This window comes from Callithrix jacchus, chromosome 1 (genome assembly GCF_049354715.1).
Source record: "Callithrix jacchus isolate 240 chromosome 1, calJac240_pri, whole genome shotgun sequence".
NCBI lineage: Eukaryota > Metazoa > Chordata > Mammalia > Primates > Cebidae > Callithrix > Callithrix jacchus.
In genome coordinates this window covers 81,060,742-81,082,754 of record NC_133502.1, presented here as the reverse complement: position 1 = coordinate 81,082,754, position 22,013 = coordinate 81,060,742, and the positions used below count along the sequence as shown (strand labels likewise).

The window sequence follows — 22,013 nt, the reverse complement described above, 5'->3', positions numbered from 1 at the left end:
AGTAATAAAAACAGCATGGTACTGGTACCAAAACAGAGATATAGACCAATGGAACAAAACAGAGGCACCGGAGGCAACACAACATATCTACAACTATACCATCTTTGATAAACCTGACAAAAACAAGCAATGGGGAAAGGATTCCCTGTTTAACAAATGATGTGGGGAAAACTGGCTAGCCATGTGCAGAAAGCAGAAACTGGACCCCTTCCTGACACCTTACACTAAAATTAACTCCAGATGGATTAAAGACTTAAACACAAGACCTGGCACCATAAAAACCCTAGAAGGAAATCTAGGCAAAACTATCCAGGACATAGGAGTAGGCAAGGACTTCATGACCAAAACACCAAAAGCATTGGCAACAAAAGCCAAAATAGACAAATGGGACCTAATCAAACTCCACAGCTTCTGCACAGCAAAAGAAACAGTCACTAAAGTGAATCGGCAACCAACAGAATGGGAAAAAATTTTTGCAGTTTACCCATCTGACAAAGGGCTGATATCCAGAATTTACAAAGAACTCAAACAGATTTATAGGAAAAAAACAAACAAGCCCATTCAAAAGTGGGGAAAGGATATGAACGGACACTTTACGAAAGAAGACATATATGAGGCCAACAATCATATGAAAAAATGCTCGTCACTGGTCATCAGAGAGATGCAAATCAAACACACATTGAGATACCATCTCACGCCAGTTAGAATGGCGATCATTAAAAAATCTGGAGACAACAGATGCTGGAGAGGATGTGGAGAAAAAGGAACACTTTTACACTGTTGGTGGGAGTGTAAATTAGTTCAACCATTGTGGAAGACAGTGTGGCGATTCCTCAAGGCCTTAGAAATAGAAATTCCATTTGACCCAGCAATCCCATTACTGGGTATATATCCAAAAGACTATAAATCGTTCTACTATAAGGACACATGTACACGAATGTTCATTGCAGCACTGTTTACAATAGCAAAGACCTGGAATCAACCCAAATGCCCATTGATAATAGACTGGATTGGAAAAATGTGGCACATATACACCATGGAATATTATGCAGCAATCAAAAATGGTGAGTTGCTGTCCTTTGTAGGGACATGGATGAATCTGGAGAACATCATCCTCAGCAAACTGACACAAGAACAGAAAATGAAACACCGCATATTCTCACTCATAGGCAGGTGATGAAAAATGAGAACACATGGACACAGGGAGGGGAGTACTAAACACTGGGGTCTACTGGGGGGAAAAGGGTAGGGCCAGTGGGAGGGGGAGGTGGGGAGGGATAACCTGGGGAGAAATGCCAAATGTGGGTGAAGGGGAGATAGGAAGCAAAACACACTGCCATGTGTGTACCTACGCAACTGTCTTGCATGCTCTGTTCATGTACCCCAAAACCTAAAATGCAATAAAAAATTAAAAAAAAAAAAAAGGATGGGAAAAAGCACAGGCTGACTGAAAGCTACAGCTTGGGAGTGAACATATGGGGAGGGGAAGAGGAGTGACTTTCCCGCAGAATACAATCCAAATAGACTGTAGATCAGTGACTGTCATGCACTGATCACTATGGTTTATATTACCTGCCTCTCCTATCTTCCCCCTACAACCAAAATAAAATGCCAAAACAGTAGCTCATTCTTAACTGACAAACTAACCTTTTTGCGAAGTTTCTGTATGCGATTGATGACTTCCCGAGCCATTCCTTCATCCACCATTGACTGGTCAGGAGTGACATCTAAGAGGACCAAAGCCTGTGGGAATGAACAGTGCAGACCATAGCATGACAATCAAATAAGGAGAAACACTTCTTCCCAACTCAGCAAAATGCCATTTAAAACTTAACCTGGAGACTCTTTAATGCAGCACTGTTTGTTCACACAAATCAGCAAAAGCAATAAAATTAATCTAGTTTATTATTCAGGTACTTCTTCATAACCCACCAGTCCTCTATCTCTGGAGAAAGGTGTGCAGCTTTTTGTTTCTTCTTGTTTTGTAGAGTGCTGCTCACAGAAGATGCCCTGAAGCCACCTCTTGAATCCCTCACATGACTCTGCTTTTCGGCCATCTAAGAAGTAATATTAACTCTTCTAATAAATAAGATCAATAATCATGAAGCCCTTGGAACAACACAGCTTTTCAGGCCACAACAGGTGGGTCAAAGGCCTCACAGCAGTCAACTCTGACTTTCTTATACCACGACCCCTATGATCTTCAGGTTTGTCAGAATGACTAAAGACTAATTCTACAACGAACCACAAAACATTCTGACTTAATTTAAACTGCCATATTTTTGCTAAGGTTAATGTTTCTATCTCATCTATTCTGAAGGTTGTTGATTATAATGCAGCAATATGACACCATCACTTCTGTTACACAGCACACTGCAGAGTAGAATACACTTTACAAAACTTGTAAATTAGGCATCATCTCATTTACCTTTGAGCAAAAAGAGAAGTTAAGAAATGAATCATGCATGCCACATCCACTCTAGTCCATGGATTCTAACTTAGGGCCAAAAAAAAAAAAAGAAATGACTCATGGCTGGGTGCAATGGCTGACACTTGTAATCCCAGCACTTTGGGAGGCCAAGGCGGGTGGGTCACAAGGTCAGAAGTTCAAAACTATCCTGGCCAAGATGGTGAAACCCCATCTATACTAATACAAAAATTAGCCAGCCACAGCAGCAGATGCCTGTAATCCCAGCTACTTGGAAGGCTGAGGCAGGAGAATTCCTTGAACCCAGGTGGCAGAGGTTGCAGTGAACCAAGATCGTGCCATTGCACTCCAGCCTGGGTGACAGAGTGGAACTCCGCCTCAAAAAAAGAAATGACTCACTTCACAAAGGCATCAGAGGTAATGAAGTGGATGATAAGATCAAAACTCCAGTAAGTGCAGGGCCACCAAGCCCACTACAATATCTAAGCCATGTCAAGAAACTCAGAAGCATCACGTGATGACAAGTTTGTAAGTGTGAACAACTTTTCAGGTCCCAAACGTTTGTTGTAACGAGGAAGACTGCCCACTGTCAGTGTTTACAAACCTCCTCCCCGCCTTCCCCCCACCTTCTTTCCAGGCTACGATACCTCTGACTCCTTGCCACTGTCTGCCCATGTGGAATTCTGTACACATCTAACTTAAGCGCCTGGATAAAGGACTGAGGAGGTGGACCTTCTTTCATGGAGGTCTACCTTCCTCTGCAAATGGTATGCTAAGCACAGATATCCCTAAAACCACACATGAGATCTTACAACTATGCCAACTGCAGATGTCTGGTTAGGACTGCAAAGAGTTAGTCCCTTCTCCAACATGGCAAAAAATACTGAAACCAGAATCAAAAACAGCCTGTACAGTTTCTTCAGTGTTTCCTGACCACTTTCACCTCTACGCCAATTTTTGGATAAGAGCCCTCTGTGTACTTATTTCTACCAGATAACTTATCAGGTAGAATACTAAGCAATGGCTTAATTTCATGTGTCCTTGACTAACACATTCCTTGAGGAGTTCATTTTTTTCTTTTTTTGAGATGGAGTCTCTCTCTGTTGCCCAGGCTAGAGTTCAGTGGTGCAATTTCGGCTCACTGCAACCTCCACATCCTGGGTTCAAGCGATCCTCCTGCCTCAGCCTCCAAACTAGCGGGGACTACAGGCACGTGTCACTACGCCTGGCTAATGTTTTGTATTTTTAGTACATACTGGGTTTCACCATCTTAGCCAGGCTGGTCTCAATCTTCTGACCTCATGATCTGCCTGCCTCAGCCTCTGAAAGTGCTGGAATTACAAGCGTGAGCTGCTGCACCCAGCCTGGAGGGTTCATTTGTGTGCAACCCCACACTTGGGACAATTACTCACATGAAGAAATTGCAAGATACTTATTTATATATTTATTAAACAAATGCATATGTTAAGGGCATAATGATATATTACTTTAACAAAGCCAATCTAAACCAAGTAACTGGTTTATTTCACCCTGAGACAAATTGTCAACATCATCAGGAAAGGCATAGGCAAATGCTTTCTCCTCTTATGCTCTCACCTCTTGGTAAAGAAATGTTTTAGGAAACAGAAAAATACCTGAGCATCTGAGTGTGCTTCAAATTGTGCAGTCCCACCTGTGGCCTGATCAAAGGTGTACATGAGGCGGATGTCTTCATCATGCAATTCGTGGCCTTCCACAACAATGGTCCCTATGGAGAAGCAGATACACTGTTAATCAGCTTCCCTTCTTCTTCAAGCTGTGCCACTACCCGTGTATTATGCCCTTCTTCATTAAAATTTCACAACAGCAAAGCCACAGAGGTTTCAAGAGAACATTTCCCTCTGACTCATGTCATGGTTGTAGCCAAAATATGACAAACTTTCTTTGGACTACACTACACTACCTTGAAGACAGTTAAGTTATCACCAATACCTATTTTGACATAAACTCTCAGGTCCACAGACATGACAAAGCTAAGGGAAGGCACCTAAAGGCAACAAATGTTCACCATAAACACAGAGCAGCAGGATGTAATGAAGGAAACACAGTCTTTAGAGAGAAAGTGAACTTAGGTCCACTATTAGCTGGTTCATGACATGCTGAGCAAGGTGTGGTGAGGCTAAAACAAGACAGGCAGTGTATGGTACTGAGCATCATGCCCGCTCAGGGGAGGCAGAAATGTGCAAAGCTGCTGACGACAACACCCCCCGGCAACAGGGAGGCCCACTGTTGTCATCGATAATGACTTTTTTGGGCTCTGAGCACTAGGGTGTTATGTTTATGTTTACTTAATCACTGTGTTCCAAAAAACGATTTTGTTTTCGTCAGTGCAGAACAGTTTACTCAGAAACTAAAATTTAGAAACTAGGCTTTCAATTTCAAATAAGGTTGATTTCAGAAATTTTTGATGCTGTGGCTATCTGGTGAAATAATTTAGATTTGTGACTTCAAGGTTTGTAATACTTTTCTATTTTAATATTTTGAGTTGATTAGTAATTAGTAAGTAATAACTTGAGTTTTAGCTGCTAATATCTTATGTTTTTATTAATTCTATCTAAATATTTGGGGAATCTTAGGTACATTTTCCCCAATTTCCTTAGCTGCTCATTTTATTTATGAATCCTTAAATCTCTCTTCTCATGATATCTCCTGGCTTATGATTTTCAACTTCAGAGGAAGCCCTAATAATAAATAGTTTGTGCCACAGGACAGCTAAAGGATGTGAGACAGCCACACTGAAACCACGTATGATTCTAATCACAGCAGAGCTGCAAATTTTTGGGCACCCTGAAATGCTCTGTAGAGGGGTGGCGAGATGGGGCTAATTTCCCTTTCCCAATCCCATCATTTGGTTAGGTACCCCGATACATGTTTTTATTATTACCCTGTATTTTCCCTTTATAGCATTTATCAAAACCATAATTATTTTCCCAAATCTTTAATGTCGGCAAGCACCATGAATAAGGACAAAAATTATCCTAGGCTGTAGGGATCCTCCCACCTCAGCCTCTCAGAATAACTGGAATAGCAGGTGCATATCACCACACCTGACTAACTGTCGTAATATGCACCTGTAGTAATCTCAAGTGGTCTGCCCACCTGGGCCTCCCAAAGTACTGGGATTACAGGTGTGAGGCACTGTACCTAGCTATTTTCTTTCTAAATTATAAAAATTATTTATGGCCAGGCACAGTGGCTCACACCTGTAATCCCAGCACTTTGGGAGGCCGAGGCGGGTGGATCATGAGGTCAAGAGTTTGAGACCAGCCTGGCCAACATAGCGAAACCCTGACTCTACTAAAAAAATACAAATAAATAAATAAGTAAAATGGCTGGGCAAGGTGGCAGGCGCCTGTAATCCCAGCTACTTGGGAGGCTCAGGTTGCAGTGAGCTGAGATCATGCCACTGCACTCCAGCCCTGGTGACAGTGCGAGACTCCATCTCAAAAATAATAATAATAATAAAAATAAAAAACATTTTTATGAACAGAAAAAAAGTTTTATTTAAGAAAATGATGGCCAGGTGTGGTGGCTCACACATGTAATCCCAGAACTTTGGGAGGGTAAGGTGGCAGATCACCTAAGGTCAGGAGTTCGAGACCAGCCTGGCAAAAATGGCAAAATCCTGTTTCTACTAAAAATACAAAAATTAGCCAGGTGTGGGGGTAGGCACCTGTAATCCCAGTTACTCTAGAGGCTGAGGCAGGAAAACTGCTTGAACCTGGGAGGCAGAGGTTGCAGTGAGCTGAGATTGTGCAACTGTACTCCAGGCCAGGTGACAGAGTGGGCTTCCATCTCGAAAAAGAAGAGAAAAGAAAAAAGAGAAAGGAAAAGAAAAAGAAAAAGAAAAAGAAAGAAAGGATGTGTGATATTAAAGTCAAACAGTAACCTAAATACAAAATAACCCTCAGCCTGAGGAGATGAAAGGTTCACCCTTCTCTGTGTAGATACCTACCAGTCTTTTGGAACTGCTCCAGCTCCTCACTGCTCAGCTGCTTGATGGACGTCATCACTGCCTTAAAGGCTCCCTTCAGACGCTTCCCCAGGACCATGTGATCTGGTTCTGCCCTTAGCCGAATGCCATACTTGTTTTTATCTGTAGACAGTGTAACTTTTCGAACATTTAATTCCTATAGTTAGTGCACAAGAGGAAACAAAAATGAAAACATATGTTCACACAAAAACATATGTCCACAGCAACATCAGCCAGAAAGTAAGAACAGCTCAAATGTCCATCAACAGTGAATGGATAAAATAATACTGCAGACACATGCAATGAAATATTTAGCAATATGAAGGACTGAAGCACTCACACATGCTAAAACATAAATTAATGTAAAACATTATGCTAGCTGAAATATGCCAGACATAAAAATTACAAATTGTACGATTCCACTAATATGAAATGTCCAGAGAAGGCAAACCCAGAGACAGCAAATAGGTTCGTAGATGCCGGGAAATGGTCGGGTATCAAGGGGAAAATGGTGTCTGAATGCTAATGAATACTGGGTTTCTTTCTGGGATAATGAAAATGTTCTAAAACTGTGGTGATGGTTGTACAATTCTATAAATATGCCTAAAAACCAGTGACTTGTATGGAAAGAAAAAAATGCTTCTTATGAAGATCTACCAAGACATGTTGAGCATAACAGAAAAAGGACTCTAGAACCAGAAATATAAATTTCATCCCTCAGAGGTAACCTTTGTGCAAGCAATTTCAGAGTACCACAAGGTTAACTATCAACCAAGCAGATGAATCAGTTAAACAGAACATTTCATGCTTCAGTCATGCTACTGAGGATTACTGATGCAGCAGGGATGGTGATGGCACAGTAGACGGGAAAATGAGATCTCATGAGAACAATAGTTTGAAGCAAATACTATGGAATGTTTAGTTTTGCCATTGTATTTAGCTAATTAATTTATCTCATTTTAAGTGACTGATGTAATTTATTTAAAATGTTTTCAGCTGGGCACAGTGGTGCACACCTGTAATCCTAGCACTTCAGGAGGCCAAGGTGGGAGGATTGCTTGAGCTCAGAAGTTAAGAGACTGGACTGGGTAACATGGTCAAACCACATCTGTACAAAAGCCTGTACTACTATGCCTAATCTTAGTTATCTGGGAGACAGGTGGGAGGATTGCCCGAGCCCAGGAGATGGAGGTTATAGTGAGCCAAGATTACATCACTGCACTCCAGCCTCGGTGACAGAACGAGATCCTGTCTCAAGAAAAACAAAAAAAAGTTCTATTTTATGCATAACCACAGGCACTAATTTCAGAATTTACAGTCTAATTTTCAGTTTCTAATATTTCTCTGGAATTCTCAAGCAACTGAAAACAATATAGAAATTAATATTTTCTACAATAACGATTTTAAATATTACCTGTGAAAAGAATAAACAATGAAATTTTAAAAAATATTTATTTTCTAGCACCACAAAGAAGTTGAGGTAAACATATTTATTTTTTAAAAAATCATGAAATAAAGAGGTTTAGAAAGCCAACTGACACTATAAACTTTGACCCCCAAACTCCACTTCTGGTATCTACCCAATATCCCTACAGTGATATATGCATATATGTACATACATAGCTTTTGTTTGTAATCAGAAACCTAAATTCAAACAACAGGAGAGTAATTATATAAATTATGAAGCAGCCAGGAAGTGAGACTCCAGGAGAGATGGATTGGAAAGAGGCTTACTATGCTAGTGCCTTGACTATTTATAACCAATGGGAGGGCACTCGTCACTTGAATAATTTAGAGGAACAAAGTTTCTTTGGCAGTTATTAAAAAGTACTTCAGAAGGCCAGGCGAAGTGGGGCTCATGCCTATAATCCCAGCACTTTGGGAAGCCAAGGCGAGCAAATCACTTGAGATCAGGAGTTTTAAGACCAGACTGGCTAACATGGTGAAAGTCCGCCTCTACTAAAAATACAAACATTAGCCGGGTGCAGTGGCAGTGCTTGTAGTTCCAGATACTCGGTAGGCTGAGGCAGGAGAATCGCTTGAACTTGGGAGGTGGAGGTTGTGGTAATTCATCACTGCACTCTAGCCTCGGTGACAGAGTGAGACTCTGTCACAAAAAAAAGAAAAGTACTTCAACACAGAAGAGAAGCAAATGAAGATGACAGGTGATAGGTAAAAAAATTCATTGATCTTGAAATATTTTTAAAAGAATTATAATAAATTTATGCTGATCCCAAGCAGAGTGTAAAATATGATGGATTGTTGAATTTTTTATGAATATACTAATAAAAATAAATTATACAGTCAATGTGTACTTTATTAAAGATTATTCATCGAAATAATGTTCTCAAGAAAAGTCTATTTGTACCCAAAACAGACAAGTCATCCATCTTACCTCAATGACATACTTCTCCAAAGACTTGATATCTTTAAGAGCTTCTGGATCTTGATGGATAACCACAATTTCTTTCAAAGGATACTAGGAGGAAAAGAGAGGGGAAAGGTCACTCAACAGCCAGTCCTGTAAACTGCAGAAAAATGAATATTAAATGTTTATTTGAACCTCAAGCTCTAGACTAGTCAGGCTGGACTAGTACTAAGTCATTCACACTCTCACTGCAGAAAAGAAAAAAGGCCATTTCTGGAAGCTCTCTATATTAAGAAAACATTCCAAAGACTTAAATGTTTAGGTCGGTGCCATGTAAAATAGAAGTAAAATTTCAAACCTTTATGGGAATAGTTTTGCGGTCTCTGATCACTCGTCCAAGTTCAATCACAGACTGCATCCGAGATATTGCACTCTCTATTTTCTTATCAATCAATTCTTCTCTGAGTGGTAAAGGTAGGAATATGAAAAAGATTAGATTTAAAAGGAAAATTCAAGACCTCAGGCATGCTTACTCGAGGAAGAGGGTTAGGCTACAGAAGTGTGGCCAGGCCCTCCTGATGAGGCACCGGGGGAAGGGCAGCACAGTGCCCGCCTGGGGGACAGAGAAGGAGGCAGCAGCCTGAGCCTGCCTCAGCACCCGGCACCTCCCCAAGGGGCCCCCATGGGGCATGCCCACACCCCACATGCTGCAGCTCTACAACAGGGTTCCATACCAATCATCCCTGCTACCATGTACCAATGTGGGCCCCACCATGCAACCTGAGGAGGGGTTCATGTCAGCTGGGGGCTAGGGTGGGAGGCAGGGCACAGAGGGAGCTGGAACAGAAAAATGCCTCCTGTTTCCCACATGCTTGAGCAACTCTCCCTCCTTGGCACAGGTGAGACATTACTATTTGATTCCTACCGAACACGGGGCAGCATGAGGTAGTGGATGCTGAGTGTGTCCTTGTCTTGAACAGAAACAGGGTCGATCAGCACCTTTAGATTCTGGTACATCAATTCAGTGAGAAAAGGTATGTAGGGAGCCTATATGAAGACACAGGACATCATGTCAGTCACATGCAGTTATCAACAACTGACCTCATTTATACTGAGAAACAACTAAACATGTTAGCAACACAGTAATATGCACTGAAATGGGCATGAGGTTACAAAACACGCCCTATGAATGAGAAATGGCCTCACAGGCCTGAAGCATAGCTGTAGGACTGTAGCCAGGAAAACCCAAAGCATTTCCAGAATTCTGAAGGATGTCTAAAATAGAAACAGGAGCACCTAATGATATATCAGCCAAGTCAATATGCACAGAGGACTGACTGTACCAAACCGCAGAAACCTCATCTGTAAACTGGGGAAAACAGCCCCTGCTTCATGGGATGAAGGTGATGAGATCAGGTATGGAGAGGATCAGGCACAGGACCTTGTACAAAACAGATTTTCCTTCAGTTAAGGAATAAATAGGAGCCTTGTAATATATGGAGTAGCAGAAACAGGATAAAAAGCAAGTTGGAGCCTTTCTACTTTATTATTATTTAACTAATATTTGAACTGATAGGAACATATATCAATTACTTGCATGTTTTCCTCTCAATGCTAAGTCAAAGTATGTTTTATGATATATTTGCTAGGACAGGTATTAGCTGAAGAACTTCCCCATTATTCACACTTATGCCTATCCACATTAAGAGGAGGTGTGTCTTACTGTAGATCCTCCTTCTCGAGCCAAGGGCCCTGACATACACTATACTACCAGAGATTGGAAGAAAAAAATCCAGTATTTCTTAGTCCTTACTTAACATGTATAAGCTAATAAGATTTCGGAAAAGAAACTATAGCTATAAGCTGTTATAAAACGTCTATTTCTGTTTTTTGGTGGAATAACAGACAATAGATATAAAAGGAGGACGCTGCAGCAAGTGGGAACCGAACGCAGCACACAGGGCAAAGGGTACTAGAAAGAAGCCAGCCATCTTACCATAAGTCTGCAAAGAGAAAGCAGAACACTAAACAAGGTTTCTAGGGCCGTGACACAATCTTCCACCCCGTTTTCACCCTAATGAATAAAAAGGAAACATAAAGTTAAACTTTAAACTGCTAAAATAAATGTTTAACATTTAAATAAAAAGTTGATTAAAAAGAGGCAACCCTCAAACAGCATGTAGCACAGACAGGACACGAGGCAGAGTAGGAAGAAAGGGCCATGACCACAGGCTGTCTAGGGTGGCCCTGCAAGGCAGTGCAGGAAGCTTGGCCAGGATGTGCAGCTGCTGTCCCTCTACCCCAACCTGAGGTGAGCTGATAGGAAAGTAAAGCCTAACTGTAGGACCAAAAGGCTGAGGGCAGAATGGATCTACCCACAACAGACAGAAACAGCTGCTAACTGAAAATTTTAAGTGCCTTTAAATAAGATATTTTATGTTAAAAAAGCATATACTGTGTATTAAAAAAAACTAATTCATTGTAGGAAAAATGAAGATAATGAAAAAATTTCAACCATGAATAACTTATCCAGAGATAACTACTGTACACATCTTAGCATATGTCCTGAATATGTGTGTGTGAGATACACCTGCACAAAAACGAAATTATAGTTGTGTTGCAGGGTTTTATTATTAATGTATTTTAAGCCATGACTGGCTGCGTGCGGCAGGTCACGCCTGCAATATCAGTGCTTTGAGATGCTAAGGAAGGTGGATCACATAAAGTCAGGAGTTCAAGGCCAGCCTCACCAAAATGGTGAAACCTGTCTCTACTAAAAATACAAAAATTAGCTGGGCGTGGTGGCACACATCTGTAATCTCAGCTCCTCAGGGGACTGAGGCAGGAGAATCACTTGAACCCGGGAGGTAGAGGTTGCAGTGAGTCGAGATCCTGTCATTGCACTCCAGCCCGGGTGACAAGAGTGAAACTCTGTCTGAAAAAATAAATTAATTAATAAATAAAAAGACACGACTAATGGGTGGTGGGAGCCTTTACTGGGCCTAAGGTAAAGAGACTTCACTCTCCCTGTTATACATCATTGTTATTTATGTACCTTGTTAAGTCCTGAGACCAGGACCTATGCTTTATTCATCCTAAACCCACAACAGCTACACAGGAGTTCTGTCCATAGCCAAATAACCAACTCCCTTGTGGTAAAAGGAAGGCGGTATTCCTCTCAATATTAAAGCCATACCTACCAATATTTTTATAAAATATTTGCATGACTTTATTTCAAATATTAAGAGGTCTGCTCAGTTTAGTCCTGTTGGTGCCCTGACATTCTCCCTCCAATATATTATATGTACGTAATTGTTGTGAAAAAAAATGCAAAATGACTTTTAGAACTTATAGATCCCTATGCCTCAAATGACAAATATAGTTAAAATGCAATGTAAAAGGAGAAGAAAAACATGGCTTCAAATACTGAGAGCATCTGAAAATGTTCCTTTCCCTTTGGGCTATTCCCAGATTTCTTCTACTCTCAAACTTCATGTGCTTTTTGCTTTTGGCAACAGCAATCTGCACTTACCTTTAATCTTCTGCGGTTCATTCGAACATACCAATTGGTGAGAGTATCTACAAACTTGACAAGGCGAGGCACCACAGTGTAAAGCCTATAAGCTAAAAGTAAGACAAGTCAATCAGGCAGCAAGTGAGTACCAGGCACCTGGGGTGGGGAGAGGGCTGATACAACAAAGAACGGGCCAGGCCGCCTCTTCTATCCAAGGGCCTCCACTTACTAAGATACAAAATGAAGCAATCATGTAACGACCATTTGCTGAGGATGTGCTACATGGCAGTCAAGGTATTTCGAGATGCACACAAAAAACCATCCTGAGCCACCTGAGAATTCCCACTGGTCAGTGAAAAAAGCCAAAAACTCCAACATGTGTGGATCAAAGTCCAAGGCTGCCCAATACACAAGTATAGGAAATACCATTTACAGGGAGCTGTGCAATTTGACAGCATAAAAAATGCCCAACTCCTTTCTATTGCAGTACATGGTACTGCAACTAAAAGACATACAAAAAGCTCAAATCAGATGCTAAAAGGCACAGCATAGGCCAGTGATTCTCAAACAAAAGCCATTTGCCCTGCGAGGAACATGTGTCAATGTTTTAAAAAACAGTTTGCTTGCCACAACTTGGTGGGTAGCATGGTGCTACTGGAATCTAATGGGTAGACCCCAGAGATGGTGTTCAATATCTTATCATGCACAGCATAGCCCCACCACAGAGGATGACCTGGCACTTGCTTTCTAAGTATTAAAACAGTCAAGTGAAAACAGCAAAAGAGGTAATGAAAGTCGTTGAGGAATTAGGAGGATTTGAAGGGTTCCCTGAAAAACTCAGAGGTCAGGCAGGAAAGAGTGTTTAGCCAGTCGTGTCTGAGGCAAGGCTTATTTTAAGGATTCTCACTCACCTCCCCTTTAAATTAATACTCTGTTGCATAAAAACAAACACCAAAAAACCAACACTTAGAAACAAACACAATTTATGATCATGAAAAGAATCCAGGGAGTTTTAATGAGGCTTCTGGTCTAAGCTAAAGAGATGAGAAGTTGCAACGGGCAGAGCTGCTCTCTGCTGCTGTTCACAAAGACCAGAACTCGGGTGCCAGTGGGCTGAGCCCCAGGCCAGAGTTGTGAGCTAATCACACTTTCCTCAACAGGTGATTTCAGTGACTGAGGTCTGTCTAAATGATTTCTAGGGTTCACACCACTTTTTACCTTCCAGGAACCTCAGGTTTTCTATATTCTGGTTTCAACTCTGTGGGAATAATAAACTCCACATGCAATGAATCAACTTAGAACACACGGGGGCAGCAGCAGCCACTACCCAGGCCACTGTGACCCTGTGAGCCAGGTCCTCTCACACCCACAGTGCTGCTGAGGGAATGGAGGGCATGAAGCTGACAGGCTGGCAGAGCTGGGACTTAAATATGACCCACACAACGTGGCTGCTGATCTTTAGTTTCCAGGCAGATGAGGCTCCAGTCAGGATGCACACTCTCCAGACCCACCTTCACCAGGTTGTGGCAGCTGCTCCAAGCAACAATCTCCACATTTCCCACCCACTCGTATCACTCAGGATGGAAAAGCAGACACAGCTGTGAGCAGTCTGGGCAGAATGTGCTGGACTCCTAGTGTTGCCCTCCTCAGGGCAGGAATCAGCCTCACACTCACTTCCATCTTCATCCATGTCCATCTGAGCAACAGCTGGACTGTCATGATCCTTCTACATGTTTAACAAGGTGGACAAATCCTTTAGGGTGACTGATTAACAATCTTTTTGTGCTACGTGGGGCAGTACTGCCTTTTCCAGGGAGTGGCATGTGCCAGTATATAGGCTAATGGTGAATCCCAGGTCTCTGGCAGCCGCTGCTATGCCCAGCAGCAGCAGGATCTGCAGGGTCCTGTGAGGATGGATTTGCCTTGCCCTCTTTCATCCTCACTGTGACCCAGGGCCTCTGCCTGCCCACTATAACTGATTGTCTGAGGTGTCCCAGATGTCTCACCTGGACCTATGGTTGTAACTATCTGAAACCCTGAGGAACTCAACAAAATGTAGTTTTGAATCTGTAAAATTACCTAACAAACTTACTGTTGTTAGTTAATAGAAATATAGCAAAATGTCCATTTCATTACTGCTCTTCTGACTTTTCTGATTTTCCTGGAAAAGATGTGGACTATTCAGTAATAAAAATAGACCTAAAAATAAGTTATAAATGTAATAACTTATTTTATTATAATAACAAGTATTTTTTATTGACTACCTATTATCTGCCAGCTACTTCATGTAAATCGTCTCTACTTAAGCCTTACAAACACTAATAGGCATTGTGCAGATAAAGACAAAGAAAGTGAAGATAGATTGAATGAGTAGTATCTGATGGCACAATGGGGTGATTACAGTCAACATTTAAAAACAACTAAAAGGGTATAATTTGGATGTTTGCAACACAAAGATACAATAAATGCTTGAGGTGACGGGTACCACATTTACCCTGATGTGATTATTACACATTGTATGCCTGTCTAAAAATATGTCATATACCCCATAAATATATACATCTGTGTACCCATTAAAAAAAAAAAAAAAGAAAGAAACTGATGGTCAGACTTCAGGCAACTCTCTGGATTGGGAACAAGTGGTAGAGCTGGGCTTTGAACCTACAGCTGTCAAGCTCCAAATCTCTTCTGTGGAGGGTTGAGCTCACCAAGACACCCATTAAAGACAGAATTCCCCAGGGTTGCTGCCTCTTCTTTTTTTTTTTTTTTTTTAAAGATGGAGTTTCATTCTTGTCACCCAGGCAGTGGTGCAATCTCGACTCACTGCACCCTCTGCCTCCCAGGTTCAAGCGATTCTCCTGACTCAGCCTTCTGAGTAGCTGGGATTACACGTGCCCACCTCCATGGAAAGCTAATTTTTTCTTTAATATATTTTTAGATGCCGGGAGTGGTGGCTCATGCCTGTAATCCCAGCACTTTGGGAGGCCAAGGCGGGTGGATCACGAGGTCAAGAGATCGAGACCATCCTGGTCAACATGGTGAAACCCCGTCTCTACTCAAAATACAAAAAATTAGCTGGGCATGGTGGTGCGTGCCTGTAGTCCCAGCTACTGGGGAGGCTGAGGCAAGAGAATTGCCTGAACCCAGGAGGGGGAGATTGTGGTGAGCCGAGATCATGCCATTGCATTCCAGCCTGGGTAACAACAAGAGCAAAACTCCGTCTCAAAAAAAAAAAAAAAACCGAGGTTTCACCAATGTTTGCCTAGTCTGGAACTCCTAACCTCAGATGATCTACCTGCCTCGGCCTTCCAAAATGCTGGGAATTATGGGTGTGAGCCACCACGCCAGGTCAGAATTCCCCAGGGCCTTGAAACAAAGACATCTCAACAATTAACAAGCCTTAACAAAACTACATGAGAGGTGAAAGGAAGTAATTATTTAATTTTCTTTATCTCTCACTATTTGCAGTATGTTTATAGACAGATACATACCAAAAGGGCAGTTACAAAGAGAGTAGTTCTGGGAGGACAGACCAAGAGAGACTCACCTGCCATTTCAGTCGCAAAGAAGTCAATGAGAGACTGCATGAAGGACAGGATCCACTGGTCTGTAACGTTGGGGCTTTTTCTAACTGTGTTCTCATTGTAGAGAAATTCTATTTCTTCTTCCTAGGAATGAACAATTAATAAAACACTTGCACACTGGGGGAAGCTACTACAGGGAAATAAACTTTTTAAATCACTTAAACAAAACCAAAACCAAAAATCCCAAAGCCCACTGGCAATATGAATTTCTGATTTTCAGCAGTATTTTCAAGATAAGCACCAATGTGAGACCTTAAGTCCTTCCTGTATTAATTATGTTTTTGAGTGAACTGAAAAGAGTTTAGAAAAACATTACTTCTCTGCACCGAAGAGTAATTATGAATTGAGAGATATTTTAAAACCTTGTCAGAAAGTGTAGGGTTTAGTTACTTTAAACCTCAGGAAGGAAGGACAGTAAAACTGTCTAGGACTGAATGATTGTCTGCAAACTGAAAATGAGTACTGGGAAGTAATTGCCATGTTAAAGCTGCTCATTTTACCCAGAATGTTCTATCTCACTCTTTTTGCTTTGCAAAATCATCCTTGATCTTAAGTCCCTGCTCCACACACAGAACTCATGTCCTGCTTTGTTTCTCTGGCAGCACCACAACCAGGCTGGCAGGGCAGTGATAATGTGACTCTTCCTCTAGGTTTAAGCATTTGATTGTGGCGTCTGCATCTTGCTGGTATGCTCAGATGGCCCCTTGCTGTGGAGAGCTTTGACCCAGCCTGCATTTCTGGGTCCCATTCCAGTGGAGGCCTGCAGCGTGCACCTGCGCAAAAATTGTTGGCCCTATTAGGCACAGTACCATATGCAGGAAAGGTAACAGGGCTGCAGAGAGGAAGAACGCTGGGAGCCTGGGGAGGACAACTACCTTTATCAATTCCTGCGGAAAGTCTACTCTGAGAGCCTCAGATGAACATGATGTGTCCTCATTAGCAGGACGACCAGAGCCCAAGGGGAGCAGAAGAGTGAGATGACAAGAGTTCATTTCTTCAACCAGCTTTTTGAACTGCTAAAGCAGGAATAACATCTCATGTTCATTCAACAGTAACTTACAAGCAATTTTACTTGTAAGCTGCTGGAGATAAGATGTGCAATACTGGATCCCTGACCCCCAATCAGGTCTTGAAAGTCCACACAGGAAGATGTGCAATGAAGGTGATGGACCCTGACAGTGGTCAGTTGTGGGGCATGGAAGGTGGCCCCAGAGCAAGGGCTTCTCAGGTGAGAGAGTAACTCCTGGGTGTGGAGGTAACTGCCCTTGAAGTACACTTTCACATATATCACAATTGTTATTTGTCATCCTAACAACCCACTGAAAACTCCATGAAGAATTACTATCACTCTTAGATTAGCCCAAATGCCACCCCACTGAGGGGCGCTCTCTGACCACCCACCTCAAGCACCCACCCATAGCTAGCTTCTGTGACTCTGTCTTCACTGGGTGTTCTCTCTAAAAGTAGCTGACTCTTTACTATCTCTCCCAATTCCCTCTCCACTGGTTCCATAGCCGGGAGGGGTGTCTCACTCAACATGGCATTTCTGGTACCAAGAACTGGCTGATTAGGCCGGGCGCAGTGGCTCATGCCTGTAATCCCAGCACTTTGGGAGGCCAAGGTGGGTGGATCAACTGAGGTCAGGAGTTTGAGACCAGCCTGGCCAACATGGTGAAACCCCATCTCCAATAAAAATAGAAAAAAATTAGCTGGGCATGGCGGTGGGCTCCTGTAATCCCAGCTACTGGGGAGGCTGTGGCAGAAGAATTGCTCGAACCCAGGAGGCAGAGGTTGAAGTGAGCCAAGATTGCACTTTTGCACTCCAGTCTGGGTGACAAGACTGAGAATCCTCCCCTCCCCCCACCCCCCCAAAAAAGAACTGGCTGACTAAACAACTATATAACACAACCCTTCTGCAGGTGAGGCCCCCATGGTCCTGGCACAGCCCAGACCCCAGATACCTTCCCCACCTGAGTATATGGCCTCCCAATGACTCTAAGTTACCAGCAACAGGCAGCAGAGAACAGCAGCCCTACAGTCACACACACAGCTCCACCACACAGCTTGGTGAAGGGAGCACTGTGGAGACGTGGCTGGCAGCCCCCTGCAGCCCATACCTTCTGAAGCCTCACAATGTTCTGGATGAAGAAGCGGTAGGCATTGTACCATGGGAGCAGTACGTCCTTAAGGACGTCCCGCACACCCTCCTCTTTAAAGCGGAGGTTTTCTGCTCTCACCACAGGGGAGTTAATCAGATACAATCTGGAAGAGGGAGAAAAATTAGACAAAAAAGATGCTTAGATAATAAACCAATTATTACTACTTGACATATTGAGAGAGCAAGATGAAAATCAGCCTACTTTCTATGAAAGGGGGAAACTATGAATACTCTTTGAGCGGTCAATTCAAAACTTACAAAACTCACTCTCGCTTTGTGTAAGAGACCTAGCAAATTATAAATAGCATATATCATCTGATAACAAAATATGGCACCAAAATGCATCTTATGCCAGTCTCAATGCAGGACCAATGTGGTACACTAGTACCAAGAGTAAGGCTGGCCTGGTCCTTGTTAAGAGCCACCATGGACACGACCTGCACATCTGCTGCTTGCAGTCAGAGGAACTCATAAGGAGCAGCCTTCACAGAACAGAGTCTTGACATTTGGTGGGCAGAGGTCAGGGATGCTGCTAAACATCCTACAAAAAATTACTACCACAAAGAATTACCCAGCCCAAATGGCCAGCCGTGCCAAGGGTGAGTCTAAGAGACAGCGGAGAGTTGCGGGGAGAGCCCCACACTAATGGCTCCTGGGCAACACAGGTACTATATGAAGGTGCTCTGTCACAGGCCTGGGCATTGGTCTCATGTCCAGGACAAAAAGATGCTGAACAAGATCTCTGGGTCCCTTTCAACTTGAACGTTGTGTGATTTTGTGATTCCAACTACCTCAAGCAGTGGCTCAAATTTCCCCAAAAGCTTTTCAATATTAGTTTTTTATTAGCTCTAGCATAGATGTATCTCATATCGCTCTCTAAGTACAAAATTAAAATAAATGATGAAAGAGAATTCGAATACCAACAGGACAGGGAACCTAGAAAGGAAGTAATGCAGAGGCAATCCGCATCTAGCCTGGGGAGGACTTGGACAGCTCAACAACACCCAACAGAGGTGCTCTTCCCCAAACAGACCTCTGGGTTTAAAAATGCCTTTATTATCTAGAAAACTATTTGGGGAGTTGAAGATCAACAAGTATACCAACATAACACCCAAATTATAACAGATAGGTTGTTAAAAACCTAACTATAAACCAAATCTAAGAATTCTGACTAATAGTATAGGAGACGCTTACATAAAAAACAATAAATACACACAAGGCAAAGTACCGGTTTGTACCTGAGCGCATCAGCACCATACTTCTGGATAATGGAAACTGGATCTGGATAATTCTTTTTCCGTTTGCTCATTTTTTGGCCATCACTTGTAAAACAAAAGAGAGATGCCAATTAAGTAAGTCAATATCACAGACGATCTTGATATAAGGATACAAAGCATTTGCAAATAGGAATACAAAAGAGGAAATGGGAAAGAGTAACTTAGAAGTTAGTGTTAATAGGCCAGTCACAGTGCCTCATTATATTAATCCTAGAACTTTGGGAGGGCAAGGCAGGTGGACCACCTAAGGTCAGGAGTTCAAGACCAGCCTGGCCAACACCATGAAACCCTGTCTCTTACTAAAAATATGAAAATTAGCCAGGCGTGGTGGTACACACCTGTGATCCCCACTACTGGGGAGGTTAAGGCAGGAGAATTGCCTGAGCCTGGGAGGCAGAAGTTGCAGTGAGCTGAGATTACACCACTACACTCTAGTCTGGGCAGCAGAGCAAGACTCCATCTCAAACAAGAAACGGAAAGTGTTAAGATACAACAGTAAGATATTTTAATATTTGCAAACTTCTTCTTGAATAGCATAGTGAGGAAGTTTCAGGGTAGACTGAAACAGGAAGCCGTGTCAGAATATGTCCCAGAGAAATGAAAATTTACATTATCATAAAAACCTTTAAAACAATTGTTCACAGCAGCTTTATTCACAATTGGCAAACATTAGAAGCAACCCAGATGTCCTTCAAGAGGTAGATGGTCAAACAAACCATGGCATACCCATAATACAGAATGCTACTTAACCATAGAAAGGAATGAACTATTGGTATGTGCAGCCATCTGAAATCTCAATGGAATTATGTGGATTGAAAAAAAGTCAGCTGGGTGCTGTGGCTCAAGCCTGTAATCCCAGCACTTTGGGAGGCTGAGGCAGATGGATAACCTGAGCTCAGGAGCTCAAAACCAGCCTGGCCAACATGGTAAAACCCTTTCTCTACCAAAAATACAAAATATGAGCTTGGAGGCGCATGCCTGTGGTCCCCGCTACTCAGGAGGTTGAGATGGGAGAATCGCTTGAGCCTAGGAGGTGGAGGTTGCGGTGAGCCGAGATTGAGCCACTGCACTCCAGCCTGGGTGACACAGTGAGATTTCGTCTCAAAAAAAACAGAAAAAGAAAAAAAGCCAATGCCCCCAAATTAGTTACTGTATGATTCTATTTATATAACATTCCTGAAATGACAAAATTATAGAGATGGAGAAAAACCCAGTGGTTGCCACGGATTAGGGATGACAGTGGGAAGGTCAGTGGCGAATGAATGTAGTTATTAAAGGGAAATGCAGGAGGGAGCCTTTGGCGTTGAAATCATCCAGTATCTTGACTGTGCTGGTGAATACAAAACCCTACACATATGATAGTTGTGTATAAGTAAATGCATATAAGGAAATAAATATCTATAAAACTAGGGAAATCTGAATAAGACTGGCGGGCACGGTGGCTCAAGCCTGTAATCACAGCACTTTGGGAGGCCGAGGCGGGTGGATCACGAGGTCAAGAGATCGAGACCATCCTGGTCAACATGGTGAAACCCCGTCTCTACTCAAAATACAAAAAATTAGCTGGGCATGGTGGCGCGTGCCTGTAATCCCAGCTACTCAGGAGGCTGAGGCAGGAGAATTTCTTGAACTCAGGAGGCGGGGGTTGCAGTGAGCCAAGATCGCGCCTTTGTACTCCAGCCTGGGTAACAAGAGCGAAACTCCGTCTCAAAAAAAAAAAAAGATTGGTGGACTGTATCAATATTCTGGTTGTGATACATACTGTGATTGTGCAAAATGTGACCACTGAGGGAAACTGAGCAAAGAATATAAGGGCTCTCTATTATTTTTCAAGATTGCATGCAAATCTACAATGATTTCATTACAATTTTCCTTTATTTTTTGAGATGGGGCCTCACTCTATCACCCAGATTAGAGTACAGTGATCTTTGCTCACTCCGACTTCTACCTCTCAGGTTCAAGAGATTCTTGTGCCTCAGCCTCCCAAGTAGCTGGGATTACAGGTGTGCACCACTGCACTTGCTATGTTTGTATTTTTAGTAGAGATGGGATTTCACCAAGGCCAGGCTGGTCTCAAATTCCTGAACTCAGGTGATCCACCTACCTCAGCCTCCCAAAGTGCTGGGATTACATGCATGAGCCACAGCACCAAGCTCTTAATACAATTCTCAATTTAAAAAAAAAAAGGCAGTACACATACCACAGAGGCAGACTGCCTGAGTTCAAACTTCCATTTATCACTCATTTGCTGTGTGATCTTTTCCTGTCCCTCAGATTCCTCAAAGGTCAAAATGGGGTAATTATAGGACCCATCTCAAATGGTTCCGAGGATTAAATGAGTTAAGACGTGAAAATGCACACAATGGGGCCTAGCAAAACAAAATATGCAAAAAATGTTAGGTGACATCCTCTTCCTCCTCACACAGCATATAAAGCAGGATTTGTGTGTGGGTAAATATTTCATTTAAATTTTTGTTTATGTTTACTTTTATCCTTAATGACTAGAGGTAATAAATGAAAAATGAGACTCCTTTAAAATATTAAAAAGCAGGAAGTAACACCCACTGGGAGGAAGTTTTAGATGAGGGGGAGAATGGGATCTGGTGGCAGAGCACCTGGGTTGAACGTGGTGTGGCTGTCACTAGCTTCGATCCTGGGCACCTGTGGTCTCT

The 22,013-nt window shown here is 42.4% G+C and overlaps 1 protein-coding gene across 8 annotated transcripts in view; it reads right to left on the bottom strand.

Annotated features, from left to right (window-relative positions):
• IARS1 (isoleucyl-tRNA synthetase 1) overlaps positions 1-22,013 on the bottom strand; it is an 84,154-nt gene that overhangs the window by 29,962 nt on the left and 32,179 nt on the right. For all 8 annotated transcript variants that reach the window (XM_078365977.1, XM_035301265.3, XM_035301254.3 and 5 more), the window contains 11 exons: positions 19,303-19,386; positions 18,024-18,168; positions 15,870-15,990; positions 12,341-12,432; positions 10,805-10,882; positions 9,734-9,855; positions 9,167-9,269; positions 8,836-8,919; positions 6,423-6,597; positions 4,063-4,175; positions 1,648-1,743 (listed from right to left, as the gene is read on the bottom strand). In XM_078365977.1, the coding sequence (XP_078222103.1) occupies positions 1,648-1,743; positions 4,063-4,175; positions 6,423-6,597; positions 8,836-8,919; positions 9,167-9,269; positions 9,734-9,855; positions 10,805-10,882; positions 12,341-12,432; positions 15,870-15,990; positions 18,024-18,168; positions 19,303-19,386 (1,213 nt within the window). The remainder of the gene's footprint in view (positions 1-1,647; positions 1,744-4,062; positions 4,176-6,422; positions 6,598-8,835; positions 8,920-9,166; positions 9,270-9,733; positions 9,856-10,804; positions 10,883-12,340; positions 12,433-15,869; positions 15,991-18,023; positions 18,169-19,302; positions 19,387-22,013) is intronic.